A 16,918-nucleotide genomic window follows, 5' to 3' on the forward strand; every position below is an offset into this window, starting at 1 on the left:
TTCAACACAATCACCACATTCATAAGTACCATTACCAGCACCGCAACCACTATCACAATATACTGAGATGTACATAAAATAAAAATATTTATTATAAATAATTCAGTGATAAAACAGTAAACAACCATATAAATGGTTACAGAACATCTAAAAAAATTACAAAGCACTGTATATGCGTTAAGACTAACATCTTGCAGTGTTTAAAACAAATAGTAACATTATCAATTTAAATGATTGAGAAACAAGTTAATATAATGTGATATTAATCACTCTCGTTGGCACGATGCTACGCGAAAATGTGGTCTTTCGTTGTGTGGGGAACCGGACTACATGGAGGAAATCCACGTGGTCAGCTTGGTGACCACAAACATAACTCGCATGCGCCAAGAAATATTAAAGCGCAAGCCCAACCAGCAACTTAGTACGCCCACCTACGGAGATTATGCTGATTTTCAGCATTGTTTCATTATCTTTGGGTAATTCTGCGAACAATGTTGCATTCTGCCATAAATATTATGCGCAGATTCAATTAATTGTGAACATTCTAATCCATTACCCAAATATGGAAATTCTGTTAAAATATTAAATTGTTTATGCTGAGTGCAGATGCTTAAGCCATGAATTAAATATTGAAATCAGTAGATATGAAAAGCATTTTATTGTTTGCCTAAACCAAAATAATATAACAGTGATTGAGTGTAAATATCATGCATTTTTTCGATTCCTTTCGTAGACAATATCATTTAATTGATATGCATCTGGACACAATAATAATGAGTTGTTTTTATGGGCTCTGAAATTATGGTATGTTATTGAAATAAGCGATGTAAAAAAGCATTAGTTATTTAGTGTTAAAACATTGATGTCTATTTAATGCATTGCAACAAGAAGTATAAATGATTTGTGTAGATAATTGTGTATTTTGGGCAGACTGCTTTACCTGAATCAAATTATTTGGTCTCTTCTAAGACAGAGACGTATACTTTACGTATTTAAGAAATACCTTATAATTAAGTTACTGCAAAAACCTTCTAAGAAAGAGAAGTTTAATTTACATCTATAAGAAGTACCTTACGTTTCTACAATTATCGGCTGTATTGCTGATTGAGCCCGAAAACAGCGGTGACATGAGCATCGTAACAAGAAAATAAAAGCTACAAATTAAAGACAAAACTTTAGTCGCTTGAACAGGAACATATCTCTGTAACAAAGAGGCGATGACATTACTCTTTATAACCTGTCTTATATATGGTATTTTCAGTGCTGATATCTTGGTTCCAGCGCATCACATACATTTTTAGGGGCACACACATGTTTTGGGCACATAGATGTTTAGGTTAAAAAATAAATTGTTATATGCTATTTGTTAACAAAATGACACAAGGTCTTTAGTTACAGGTTCAATTATTTACTGGTATCAAAGTTTCAACAAATGCTACAAACTTTAAGTACAAATATTTGTACCTTTATTAGATAACAAAGCAACAGGATGTGAAAGGCAACACAACTTAATCAACCAGAAGCGATAGGACTCGTAGGATAACAGTTAGACCTGAACGAACCGAAATTTGATTATTTCGACACTTGGCCCGCTTCTTTGCGTTCATGAGCAAAATATGAAGCCTTATTTGCAAAGATCGGAAGCGTTCTGTGATGCGAACTGGATCGATGTTAACGGTCTTTAGTTTGTTACTGATTATTTCAAAGTGCTCACAAGATGTGCAAGCTATATCGGGTATGTTAATGGTAATGTTTCATGGCTGACCATATAGTTGTCTAGCTTGATATAACTGGATTCGTTTTGTTTCGTCACGCAACAGACATATGACTTTAGATTACTTTTCTCGATTTAAACAGTCCTCGGGTTGCAAAATTAATTCCGAGACGTGCAATCTATATTGTTCGTGCCAGTGTATACGTTCAACTGTCTACTTAAGTGCATTATTTATATATCTTGATCGACAACAGATTGGCCTCAAAGGAGCAGCAATGTGCACAAGGTGCAATGACATTTCGTCCACAGCTAGCATTGTTTTTTGTTTTTTTTTGTTTTTACATTTCTCTTTAAATTGTTTTAAACCTTAGGTTTGCAAATATTCACGTAATTTTTGACGTTTATATGTCTTAACGAATTAAATAAAAAGGAGGAGGCGGTGCGGGTCGCAAATAATCCAAAACAAATCAAAGACCCGCCTAGTTTATTATCTTAGTCGTAAGTGTCATATTTTTGTTATTTTGCTTTATAATTTTGTAAATTGAACTATACATGATATTTCAACAGATTTAAGATAACTAAGAATATCTTACTGAAACGAGCACTTGATGATACAATGAGGATTTTGTTTACGATGGGAGAAATAAAAGTGTACATTATTGGCATCCCCATAACATGTTTGTATATATAGAAAATACCTATAAAATATTGATAAAATATAGGATCAGTTTTGCCTGTATTGCTCCTTCGCGTCGCACCAAATACGTTAAAATAGTTTGTACCAGAACCGCCCTTGCTGTTGCTCGGTAACAGGAGGGTACAATTTGGATAAATGTTGGAACAAGTAAGGAGTGAGCGCATCAATAAGTACAAAGAAAGCCAGTGACACTGTCGATCATTAACCGTGCTAAGGCGGATGTCCATCCAAACCTATATTAATAAAGATAAGGGCACTAGCCTTGTTGTTCTATTCAGATTCTTTGACTACTTTGCACTTCCTAGTATTTTTACATACTGATATGGTAATACCAATATGTACTAATATAATGAAAACTGCAGGGATAAGCTCAATTGTCAAATATTTAGAAAACACGTTTAGGGGCCAAATGACACTAATCGTGTGTCCTGATTTCGATAAATTGTGAACTTTTCCTACAGAACACCAAGCATGGTATGGATCTGTCCTAAGGGCGAATGGAAAACATCGCGTGCAGAGATTTAGATGACAGTGTCCTAGGTTTCAATACATACACTTATAATAAACTTCTATATACTGTTCGGAATATCGTATATTTTTTGTGCACTCTCCTAGTAATTTGCAGTACGTGTAATTGATCAAACTGCATTCTTAAACTGTTCCTACTGTTTTATATAAAGACGCTGTGAATTCTTACCTTCGTTCGCTATAGGTTAAAAGCATTTTATAGGTCTTGTTCGCACGTTCAAATAAACACATCAGCGCATTCATTCGCTTAGTGATACGTGAGATCGCAAAACATTTGTGTCAAACTTTCGCAGCTTCCCATTAAAAAAACGTTAAATAAATTAGTTCTTCAATTAATCAAAGCTTCAACTTGAAAGAATACGTATACCTTCTAAAAAAAGCAGTTCGAAGTTTATTTATGAATTGTACTTAATGCTAAATATCGACAGTGTTGTAGATATAATGTTAATGAAACTTCACTTGATAACTCTGGTAGGTATCCAGTTGATCCGTGCGTCAGGTATGCAAGAGCATCGGTTCAAAGAATATCTTTAACACAGAACGTGTCCCTCTCATACACGACAATGCATTAACCAGGGTTGTTGTTTATATTGGTATAGCCGATATTTGGTAATTCTCCCAGTGCAAAAACGTTGCCCGAAATTTTCCAAACAGAATTTAAAAAATGTTTTCAATTAAAGACGTTCTATTGGACATACAACACAAATATTGTTGAAGTTATAAAATCTCTAAAAAAAATGGTTAAAAAGAGTATTTGAGTGTTTTTAACATACATAATAATTTTTCAAGAATTCCAAATTTTGTGAAATAGGACGCGGAAATTCTCAATTCAAGCAGACAATAAAGAGGTTAATTGAAGTTGCTTGTTTTTGCAAATCCAATTTTATATCCTCGGATCTTCAAGTGCTTCGAAAAATAGTTAGCGGAAAAGCGGACTTTAAAACAATGTTCAGCACATAAGCAATATTCAATTTAAGTATTCACTCATTTTTTTGTAATGTCTAGGGTCTCCAAATAGTTGATACCTAAAATAGATCAATCAAATATAAAGACAGCAAAACCTAATTAACAAAAGCTTGGGCTCGTTGGATGGGAGAGACCATGAACAAACCGAAATTAGATTATTTCTGAACTTTGCCCGCCTCCGGCCGACCATACAAAAAATTGTGACTCTTGACATTTATGGAAATATATTGTAATTCGAACTTAATTCAGTAAGTTCAGAATAACAGCACACAGTAATAATGGACAAAGGAAAGTTATGGTCCAGAGATTATTCCAAAGTGTTCAAAAGCAGTGCCAGACGATGATCATGTTTCAAACTTATTGCTTGACTGTATCATTCTGTGAAACTATTATTCGAAATTGCTTCCCCAAAATAATAAAAGTTGACCGAATGCATAATTTACGGACCTTTATCAATACAAACATGGGTGCGAAAGACTAAAAATAAAATGTTCCAAACATACAGTGTTCATGTAGTTTTGGATTATAATATTTTGCAGGGGTATATAAGTTATCGTTTGCTACATAGAATAATGGCAAAAACAAAATAAAAAGAAGAAATATCATAACGGAGGTGTAAACGTATTTCGACAATATCAATTCGTTTTTGAGCCAAAATCTTACCGGCTATCCAATGAAAAATCTTAATTATGTATTTTCTAAAAAGAGATATTGGAAATGAACTGGCTTAATATAAACAATATAACTTTATTTCTTAACATAGAGGCGATCACCACAAAGCCACAAAACAATACATTATTATTGTATAATTTCAAGATGTGCTAGCTATGTAAATTATGCATGGTAACGCTTCACAATTTATACATTTGCATACTTTGATAAATCTTCGCTAAAGTACCAACGGAGTCAGCGTCAACAATCGTTATAAAATTTGTGTTTATAAAATGTTTATATACTGAATATATCTTTGACAAAACATTAAGCCTTAGAGCTAAACGGCTTACAAGTAAAGATCTAACAGTTAGAATCATGAATGTATCTAAAATTGTGTTGAGCATTACCTGTGATACAATGCTGCCGTCGACCTACCTGGGAATGTTCCGTGCGTATCAGAATCCGACAAGAACAGGTGTATGATTATTGCTTGGTATATGTTCAGCAGTGTTTCATTAGTGTTGTGTAAATCTACGAACACTCGCATTCTGGCATTGCATATCCGTTTATTTTTTCAATTGAATCTGATTTGGAAGGAAATGGTATTCATAGAAGACCAACGTTTCAGTACAAACTAATATTTGTAAACAACTTTGTGGAATTGTTCGAAATACCGTATACAAATAGGTGTTATCGTCTTAAATATGACCACTCTGTGCAAGTTTATAGCGTTTCTTTATGGCAATTGCTGTATTAATGTTTGTTCATTTATTGAATGTTATGGCCTATTAACCAGCGAGTTAAGCGAGAGCCATGATAGGTTCCAAATCATTCAAAATATGAATTATAACAAATTTACAGTTTGACCTATTTTGTCACCAACGAAATGCGCCCGTTATTGAGTCTGATCATGAACACCGCATTTAGGAAGAAATGCTGACTTCAGTTATTTATAGTGTGTACCTAAAGTCTATATCTGTATTTAGAGAAATTAAAAAAAATGTCTACGGAATGTATAAATATCACTCTTATATTTTTGTTTTACCGCGTTCAAATAAACACCTTCACGTTTTCATTCAGTAAGCGATACGAGAGAGATAACTGCACACCTGTGGCATTCCTACCGACTAACCGTTAGCCACATGTGTAAATTGCTGGAAGCGGAAAGAGGGCTGGTATATATATAAACATCGTTTCTGAAAAAGAAGTAGCAGGAACAATTCCTGGCATATGTCTATGGCGTACCAGGTGGCTCAAAATACAACGAGAAGACATAAAATATAGCTGTCAATGTATTTCATATATGTTGTTGAATTTCAAATTGAACTGTCATTTAAAACGAAATCAGTAATAAACAGTTGGAGCTTTAAAGCTGCATCCTCACATATTGAACGTTTTTGTCTTGGAACGAGCCAATTATTGCGAAAAACCATGGGAATCAGTCATATAAGACTGCTGTCAAATATTAGATCGCAGGTTTTTATATTTTAGTTCAAAAAATGATGTTTTATGCATTTTTCTTAAACCGTTAGGTTTAGGCAATAACACATTAATTTTCGAACGGAAATATGAAAATCTGCAATCTAATCTTTTGTCAGCAATCTTATATCATTGGTTTGCAGATATTTACGCAAACAGTTGTTCTTTCCAACACAAAAAAAAATAATAAAAAAAGTTGTAAAATTGGTAAATCTGTGAAAGTGCAGCTTCAAATACCATAAGAGGTATCCCGTTTTCAAAATAACGCATAATGGTTTCCCAGTTTATATCCTATCTATTTTGTCAGTACAGAGAAGTATACTGATGATAAGCGTAAACTTATTGACATTAACGTGATAGAAAACCCCAGTAAATTTTGGATTAAAACTGCAAAATATGCATGTGTCATACGCAATTTAATACATCAGTAAGTAAGAGTCATTGCGTTATACGTAACGATGTCAATTTTATTTAGGTTTTTGACAATTTTCTTTTGTTCTTGTATCATCTGGTGTCTAGTCTCTTTAATATCGGTAAGGCCTCTGGATCGATCAAGAATGTCAAGAATATCACACAAACAAATGACACACCAAAACATGCTTTGGGTCAACCTTGTTTACAAGTTTTGAATGACGGGTTTCTGTGTAACAGCAAGGTCATCAGGAAAGAGGTCGTTTTAGCCAGTGAAGTTTTTCATTACCATCATATGATGTGAAAAGTATCAGGCATATGAAATAAGCATATGACTTTATTATCGCCACCAAATGGTTGCTGACAGTTCTAGTTCACCTTATGTGTATACATGTTGCTTGTCATAGATTCCCTTATGCTTAAGAACCGTCATCCTTATCAACAAATAATTGTGTAAGTCGGACGTGGTTGTTCAATTATTTTTAAGATCGATCAAAGCGATGAGGGTTCAGTACGCCTCATACATCTGCTGTGTATCTTTTGTGATTACTAGGTCTTCGACACTCGACGGTCACTATGCAACACAACAGAACACATTTTACAGAGGCCAAAACGTCCATCCATACGACATGAATGTTGATCATTGTTTGTTTATAATGTCTTTAATTTCGATTTGGATTCTGTTTCTATACATAGTTTGTGAAAAATCCAAATGCCCATATGTTTGTCTGATTTTGACATAGGTCAAATAACATATTTGAACAATTTTCTTTTCAAATCTGAAAAACTTGCTAAGATTGTTCTTATATCAAATGGCCTAGTTTGACCAGTATTATATATCTCTGTTTGATTGAGACAAATATTTGAGAGTAAATTACAGTCGGATGTATTTCCTGTTTCAGATGCAGACTTTGTACGAACAGCTGGGCCACAGGCGGATCCCCGGGGACCAACCAACCAACCGGAAGTCAGATCTCACTCTGCTCAATACCGAGATCCGACCCGAGGAGACCGCCTCTCAAGTAAAATTTATACCATACCATAGGCAATCCTATTTGCGCAAAAAGAGGGTCATACATGCAATTTGCATTTTAACTTGGAAATATTGCAACCCCCGGCTTAATCACTTCGTATTTGAACGCGAAGGGTATCTTACCCATATTCGCAGCATTTGTACCAAACTTGGCTAAGTGTGGTCGTAACTACGACATTTCCAAATCAACTTAAGTTAAACATTTGTAAAACCTATCATCCATATAATTACACACTGACTAAAAACAAACTGTTGGGTTGTGTCAGGATGTTATCATGTCAACAAGGATGATTACGCTGACAACAATAGCATAGTACTGTCATGATGTTATCCCGTAAATCATGACGATGGTGAAAACACTAGCAGAGTTGTGTCAGTATTATAGTATCACTTTATGACCATGCTGAAAACAATGAGTTGTGTCAGAATTTTTTCTCAAGTGTACTATGATGATGCTGACAATAATAACACAGTTATGTCAGGATTGTATTACGTTAATCATTGGTTTTCTTATAACAATAACATAGTGTCACTTCTGCATCAAGTAAGCCGTGATAATGATAAAAGTCAATAACATACTTGTAGCTGTGTAAAGATTGATCAAATACTGAAAACAATGGCATGGTTGTGCTAGGTCTGTATTAAATTAACCTGATGATGCTGTAAAAACATACTAGTTTTACGGTATTCAATAAGCCATGACGGTGCTGAAAACAATATGATTGCTGTGTTAGTTCTATATCAGAATAGCCATGATGGTCCTTTTAACAATAACATAGTTCTGAAACAACTGTATCAAATTAGCCATGATGTAGCTGTGTCAGGTTTGTATCACAAATATATCACAACTTCATAAAAATAGCTGTGATTGTGTTGAACAAATACACTAGTTGTGTTAGTATTGTATCAAAATAGCCATGATGATACTTATAACAATAACATGACTATTTCATGATTGTATCAAATTAGCCATAATATTGCTCAAAACAAAAGCACACTTTTGTTAGGACTGAGTGTATCAAATTCGAAATGGTTGTGCTGCTAACAATAACATAGTTGTATAAGTAATGTTTTAAATTAGCCATGATTGAGCTGCTAACAATATCATAGTTTTGTAAGGACTGTATAAAATTGGACATGATTGTGCTTCTAACATTAAATTAGTTGCGTAAGTACTGTACCAAATTAGCCATGATGGAGCTGATAACAATAACAAAGATAAGGCACATAACCACCATGGAGGGGATCATTATGATTATGAACTTTATTTTATCAAAATACATTCAACAATGTTAACAGTTAAAACTAGCAAAATCTTTTATTACCTAACGGATCAACATAGTATACAAATTAAATAACGGATCAAAAAGTGTATACTCATGTTCGTATATGAATCAAAATAGTGTATGCTCATCTGCTTATGTTAGTCAACGTATCAAAATAGTAAATGCTAGAATATGCTGGTTTCAATTTAATATTTGTTCATGTTTAATTATCGGATCAAAGTAGAATATCATGCGGTCTTTTATTGTTTATGGGTACAAAATGTAATAGTATTGTATGCATTTTCTTTAGACTGGCGATGTCGAAATAAAAATGAAACTGATTATGATTCTCAGTAAACGATCAACGTAAATCCTGAGACTTAATGCAATAGTTCCACAAAATTAGCTGTTGGAAGACTTCGGAATCATTGTTAAATGAAGAACACAGGTCATTATGATTACTTTCAGTGTGTTTTTTTTTCTTGTGGTAATTACATATAATAAAAGAAATCTATTCCAGGATATTTTAGATTTTCTGAGCCATTCCCAATCATATTACGAATATTTGTTTAAACATTTTCGTATGATTCTTATAGTTTTTTTAAAGTATTGTGTCTGTCATTTTATGACCAGAAACGCTTTCTTCGTTTTATTTCATAATAGTTTCCTTGTGTAATAAATGCAGATGATTTATGCCTATTTCTTATTATTGTCGATATCCATTATGTTGATATCAAATATTAAAGGAACCTTATTCTTTGACATAGCAGACGTATTTGTGTCTTTGACTGCTGCTATTCCAATATCCACAGGTATTTATATATGGGCCTACATTAAGGTTCACATCAACTGGGCTGTTGCTTTGTGTTATTGCTATGTGTTTTCTTCCTGGGCTTCTTATAGGAGCGAGGAATCCTGATGCTGTCATGTCGAATAATCTTCCTTATTGACGTTAAACGATCACACAGACCCTTAATGTGGTTATTATTATTGTATAGTGTACGCGTATAGAATCAGCACTAGCTATTTGATTGTAAAAGTACGGGGAAATAAATGGCATCGACACCTGCTTCAAAATACGTAAATTATGTCAAAAGCAAAATAACATTTTTTTGCCACTTTGCATTGCATAATGTCGAATGTTGTTCAGCTATTTTCATGAAAACACCCTTTCTGAAAGTAGATAACAGGTGTCATGCAATAGCAACTCTTGGGGGTTTTCTTTTTCCAGGGTAGGACTTAAATTCTAAGAAAATTATTTGATGTACTGATTTGTTTTCCGAATGATTAACAACGAAATTTTAATTCCCTTTTATTGTCATTTGTCATCTTTATTTTCGTGTTTATTTTCATATGTTTATCTTTTCTTTTAATTTAATTGAGAAATTAAGCATTCTATCACTGAGATGCCTTTTAGATACAGCTTATGATCAGCACTGTTGGTTCGCACACTAGATGTGTACATTTAAACAAGTTATACAGTCACAGTTAAAAATATTCCCTTATCATGAACATGTTAAACATCCTCATGATTTTGCCTGAAAATATTGGTTATCCAAACATCATTGTAAAATACGATAACTGTCAGACTCCATTAGCATCAATATAGAGAATTAAAGCAGAAAAATATTTTTTATGATTAGGGTTATTAGTACTGCGCTTTGATCGACTAGATTGGAATTATTTCAGGAGGCGAAAGCACTGCAGCATTTCTGTTGTAAGAGGTTCCACTGTGTTTTTCTGTTTATCTATAGGCTTTTCGCGGTAATCTTTCTGCGGAAATATTAACGATTATTTAGAACATTCAGCCAACTTATATTGCAAAGTGCTTCACCGATAAGTAAGTCTCAAGGATGATTATAATTTCTCCATGGAATTTAAAATATTGATTTTGGATAGAAGGCTATTCGACTAATCTCTACAGTCGAAAGAAAGGGACTGAACCCTGATTTATATTCGGCTTGAAATATTATAGCAAACGGTTATAACATATATACGGGGGTTGTATTCACAATGGGTCTACATTTTATTTATAAACGATATAGCTTATTTGATTGAGTGATATCTAAAGCATAAATATAGTTTGAATAAAGTCAATGATGTATAACCAAAGATTGACTTAAGATACATACAATAAATACGGAGCTGGTAACAGAGACTGATGAAGCTTGAAGCTAGAAGAGAAATTTTCACTTTTCCATCTCAAACTTAGTGTAACTGAAAATAATGCCTTCCTTTTTGCAGATTATCTAAGTGGCTGTTATCTTGAGTTCGTTTTCTGTGTAAAAAACATTTGCAAATTTTGAAAGTTGCAGTTGGTGGGATATCTATCCCACGACCTCATTGAAGATAGTGGCGGTCATAATATCACTGCTTTCTAGAATTTAAACATCGATCGAATAAAGTCGAAAATAGATTGTTACGGATCGCCAATAATCAAATACAAAAAAAGTCGAAATGGCTCGACCGATTATTTCTGAATTTCGCTTAGGATTTTACACCGATTTCAGATTATTTTTTCCAGTGGCAGTGGCTTTTGATTTAAGACTGATTTTCAATTCTAACTGCTAAGATTGTTTTTCCACTTGCAAAAGAAGAAACGCTTATACTTTTAAACCGAATTTTGATTCTAACTGATATCCTTATCCTTTTCCAGTTGCAGAAGAAGATGTCGCTCATCCACCAGGAGATCCAGAACGTGCGGCACAAGATGGATGCCCGGAAATACGAGACATCGGACGATGACCGCCGCCTCATGACACGCATCGAGACACTCAAGGAGCAGTTCCGGGAGTTGCTGGTCGAGATGCGGAAACGTAAGGCAGCTGAGAGCGAGCTGGCCATCACCTTCTCCGAGGAGGACAGTACGGTCAGTACGTTGACATGGCGACACTTTGTGTTTAGAAGGGTTATCAATAAGTCTATAAAACTATTTAGACCTAAACTTGGCTGACCATTGTCAATTTTTGCCATCACTTTTTCACCGTCAATAACTCTCTGCTACCCCCCGCTTACGTTAGATTTTTGATATTATTTATACTTTCCACAGACTTCTGATAAAAAAGCTCTCTATCATAATTGCTCAATTCCTTAACAGACCAAAACATGTAGCATGCATTTACATAGTTTATCGTTATAAAAGTGTGTACATCAAACCGAAATGAAGTTCCTTTCTGGTTTCCCCATCCATACACACATTTGTTTAACTGTAATAAAACATCCCTAGAGTGAGGATTCATTTTTACAAATTATCTTTTTACAATCAGTTCCTTGAGGCCTTAAGAATAATGAATAAGAAATGTCACTCATTTATTTTGCCTGGACAGTTGCATCGGTTGTCCCCAGCCTTTTCTAAACGGCAGACATATGGTTAATCTGGTTTAATATTGAATCTCTTGATGTTCTCAATGTTGTTGTAATGGCTGATATATTATAAGAAATGACTACGTAAACCATCAAATTCTGGTGTTGCCTAATCGATACAATATACAATGTTTTTGGTGAAAGATGCACTCATTGTGTTTCCTTCGTAAGAGGGAACATGAGAAATTGCAGTCTTAAATTAAGGTTAATTATAACAATGAAGAAGCATCACAAAACCGAGAACGCTTGTGGACAACTTCTAACAAAAAGGACAGATGTAATGGTCGGTCTAGGAAAAGCTATTTTCATCAGACTTAGTTTTGTTCAGCACTCACAAACCAATGTTAAAGAAATCCAGTCAATTATTAAGGTCAGACTAAAAACAGTGAGATAAAAATACATTAATTTTTTGGTGACTACGGTTAAAAACCCAACGACAGCCAAGTGTAACGGTCATTCCAGAAAGAGATATGTTCCGCTAGATATAACTTGTTGAGCAATTCCGAACTAAAGCAAAACAAAAATTATGTATTAAGGTCAGTATAGAATGAAATACGTTCCACTAGAGTCATTGTTGTTGAGCATTTACAAACTTAGGTTTAAAACAACAACAGCTCAATATTACGGTCAGTCTAGGAAAAGATAGGCTCCAATAGACTTTTGTTGTGCATTTTCGAACTTAAGTGAAAAAACAGCCATATACTAGCCTATAAAGAGATAGGTTCAACTTGATATATATATTTTTGAGCATTAAAGAAAGGAAAAACAGCCAAGTATAAATGTCAGTCTCTGAAGAGATTTATTAGATGTTTTGTTGTTGTGCATGTACGAACTTAGTTTAAAATACGAGCCAAGTCATTAAAGAGAGTTTGAGATGAGATAGGTTCCAATAGATATATGTTTATTCTTCAAGTGATGGTGAGATATAAACTATGGCAAAGTTTTTTAGACCTGCTTTTTCGTTTCATATATTTCTATACGCCAGACGATGTTGTACATTTGCATGGATCCTGTATAGCGGGGTTCTGTTTTTCATCTACTGCAGATATACTGTGTCTTAAAGATGAACGTCCATATCATACAATGAAATTAAATTATTATATTAATTCAACTTGTTTACGTATTTGCAGGAGGATGATGATGACTACGAGATTCCCCGGCGTCCCTTTCGGCGGCGGGCGATGTCCGTGTCCTCCCGCCTATCCACTTCATCCGTGTCGTCCACCGTCCGTCCGCTCCCAGCCCCGACACCCCTCATCACGCCGGACTACAGCCCCGACTCACCTCTCATGTTAGACAAACAGGTAATTAACTACTTTTCAAACGTTGTGTGGTTTACATCAGTGTTTATCACTATTGCGCTGAAAACAATTAGCTCATTATAGCCTTCATTCGGGACAATCCGTTGCACTGATAGTTACCGAAAACCTAGGTTGATAATGGACACACCGGAAAAAAAGGGTGTCATCACTATCGTATTCGAAACTTAGAAAACTACAACCATACTGATTGCTGTGAAAATGAGAATATGTTCAATTCTATGTAAATAGGTATCGATACACGACTCAAATGTACCCTTCAAACGTCGCAACCAAAGTTTTGGCTAACTTTTGGTAGTCATAACGAAATCTACCAAAAATACGTCGTAGCAACATGACCTCCTGTGTATTTTAACATTAGGGTAACATGTATCGGCAATCAGGAAAATGATTCTGTGGCAAATCACGTCTGTATAGTAATGTTTGTGCTTTCAATAAATACGTTGCAATTAGCCACTTATGATGATTAGCAACAAAAGATTAGCTATTCCTCAACTTAGTACTCGTTCTTGAGTTCTCGGCAATGCAGACATTCAACTCTCTGACGTCGGAACTCTCTGACGTCGGAACTCTCTGACGTCGGAATAAATGTTTTTCTAATTATTCTGTGGTTAATTCTCAACTGATTTAATCAAATCTTCCTTTTTTATCCTAGAGCTAAAACAAAAATGTTTTGAAATTCAAATCATGTTTCGAGCATTTGATAGCAGCAGTGCTTTTTTTCAGTATTTTGATGTACTCAGTGAAACTCATCAATAAATGAAACCGCAGAGTTTAGGTTCTGGGGTTGGGGGAATTGACATGCATATATATTTCTTTTTTCTCATGTATTTTTAGAGCACAAATTGAATTTAAATTTGATTTTATCATTGATTCTAACAATTTGAAGAAAACTCAAAGTCATGAAGAATATATAACGTTTTAATTAATCATTTCAGGTGCCTTACACAAGCTACCCGAATGAGCGGAAGTTCCATACGATCCCTTATTTGAGCCGGCGGCCATCTGGAAATGGGCGTCATAACATTGAAAATATAGAGATTCTAGAATACCAGTACTCCCCGTCCATGGAGCGTCGGCACAAACCCCCCGCCTGAACACGTGTGGTTGTCGTTACTCTCAACGAAGCGGCAATATAAGCTTCCATTCTGCTGTGGGAACAAGAACTCTCTCCACGTCGAGTCAATATCAGCCATCCTGTAAGAGAGGTTAGGGTACAATTACTCTCTCCACGGGACGCCGACAAAACCACCCGCATTAACAGTTGTGGGAACAAAAAGTCTCTCCACAGGACGGTGAAATGATTCCGCCGCCTTAACAGTTTTGGATCTATATCTACGGAGAGCCATTATAAGCAAACTGTCTGAACAGATATGGGGACAATAATTAACTATCCACGAAGAGCCCATATTTCACCCTAATGCACAGCCGTTTAAACCAATACTCTCTACACGGAGCGCCGATATAAATTCATTCTCCTGAACATCTGTGAAAACAACGACACTCTCCCAGAAATGCCGATATAAGTCAACCCCTCTCTGAACAGCTGTAGAAACGACAACTTTCTCGATAGTATTAGCCACAAGCATCAACAACTGCAATAATGAAAACTCTCTCCTCGGAGTTCCGATAAAACATTCTGCTGAACGGCTGTGCGAACCCTAACACTCTCCACGGAGAGCCGATACAAACCACCCGCCTGATCAGCTGTGTTTTCCATTACTCTATCTACGGAGGGCAAATATCAGCCAACCGCCGGAACAAATTTGGAAACTGCGAACCAAAACTCCCCTCACGAAGCTGGAATATAAGACGCACTGCTAACTAGCTATGGGAACCAAAACTCTCTGAAAGGAGAGCCAATATATGCCAAACACCTGAACAGGTTAGATGACCATGACTAAGCCAATCACCTGAACAGTTGAGGCTACCATGTTGCCGATATAAGCCACCCGATTGAACAGTTGTGGGAACCATTACAATCTCCAAGAAGTGCTGAATATGGAGAGTTGTATCTATCACTGACCCACAATTAGCCGCCTATCGTTGTTAGTACAATAAATCTCTGCATGGAAAAGTCATGATGAAGCGCCCGAATGTAAATCATTTTCACTCAAGTATTGCCATAGATTGACGTCCACATTGTTGGTGCTTTCTGTCCTTTGTCTGGACAAAGCTTGTAATCATTATTTTAACAACGCAGTAAAATCGCAATTTTTCAAATGTCTGAGTAGAATTATTATATTATACTGCCATACACGTACACGTGCCATCTCAAGTTTTATCCGAAGGGAAATGACTTCATGAATATTGATTGACCCATGTAGACACTTTACATTTCATCGCAGTAATTATGCTTTAAAAAAATCTCGAAAATAGCAACATGGTCAGAAATCACCATCAGCGATGCTTAGGCTAACAGAGATGACTGTTATACAAAATGTTATCCTTCTTTAATAAATTGTTGTCAAAACTGCCGAATGATGTGTTCATACTGTCCAAGCTGTGTGCAACTACAAAAAAAAGTGATAAACACTATTGGTATTAAAGGCGCAGAATATAGGTTGATGCAAAAAGTTTCTTTTTTTAGCTTGAATGTATTATCATGTTAAATTTATTTGACTATAAAGACAAAAAGAAAAGAGCATAATAATTGCGTACAGATTGTTTCAAATTGAATGTACGTGGTCACAAGTTCCCTGTCGAACTATGCCAAAATATCGCTAATATTGCCAAAATATCGCTTATATTGCCAAAATATCGCTTATATTGCATCGCTTATATTGCCAAAATAATATTTATATTTTATCTATACACAAAGCATATGTTGTTGTTTTTATTTTGGACATCAAAGGCAAATGAGTAAAACATAATTATGCATCAAAATTTAAAAAAAATGCATCAACCCTATATAATGCCACTATAAAAGGGCTCATTCACAAATTGTATATAGCTATAACGATTTTTAAACTCCGTTGTAAATGAGTTATTTTTTCAACTGATGAACAAAAACCAAAATGCAACCAGTTTATACACCACTGAACATAATTTCATAAAACCAATACTAAAATAATTCAGTTTTTAATACCGTTACTACAAAATAAAGCATTTTCTTTTTTTCTTTTATTGATTAGTTGTAATTGAGCGCTAATTTAAACTTAGTAGTTTTATCATTTAAACAAGAATTTTGTTCACATTTCAAAGAAATGATTTTTGTTTTAATATCGAAGACATTTTAAGTTGTTATGATTTATATTACGAGGAGTTCAATACACAGAATTCTCTTTTAATTACTAAAGCAATTCTCATCACAGCACGTAACCCTGAAATCAATGATATGTGAGCAAAATGTGTTAAAATAAGAGCGTAGACATGCCATGACACGACAATGTAATGTTTAACCATACACCCCTAATTGTCATATTAATATTAAAGCGAGGTAGATGAAGGATGTCCCTGCTTTTAGACCAAATTACGTATGCATTTGTG

The 16,918-nt window shown here is 34.8% G+C and overlaps 1 protein-coding gene across 2 annotated transcripts in view; it reads left to right on the top strand.

Moving 5' to 3' along the window:
- LOC128239463 (uncharacterized) overlaps nt 1-15,901 on the top strand; it is a 36,754-nt gene extending 20,853 nt beyond the window's left edge. For both annotated transcript variants that reach the window (XM_052956104.1, XM_052956105.1), the window contains exons 3-6: nt 7,352-7,471; nt 11,404-11,616; nt 13,241-13,414; nt 14,368-15,901. In XM_052956104.1, coding sequence (XP_052812064.1) covers nt 7,352-7,471; nt 11,404-11,616; nt 13,241-13,414; nt 14,368-14,526 — 666 coding nt within the window. In that variant the 3' untranslated portion in view covers nt 14,527-15,901. The remainder of the gene's footprint in view (nt 1-7,351; nt 7,472-11,403; nt 11,617-13,240; nt 13,415-14,367) is intronic.
- The last annotated feature ends 1,017 nt before the right edge of the window (nt 15,902-16,918 follow it).

The sequence above is a fragment of the Mya arenaria genome, chromosome 6 (genome assembly GCF_026914265.1).
Source record: "Mya arenaria isolate MELC-2E11 chromosome 6, ASM2691426v1".
In the NCBI taxonomy this organism is placed as follows: Eukaryota; Metazoa; Mollusca; class Bivalvia; order Myida; family Myidae; genus Mya; species Mya arenaria.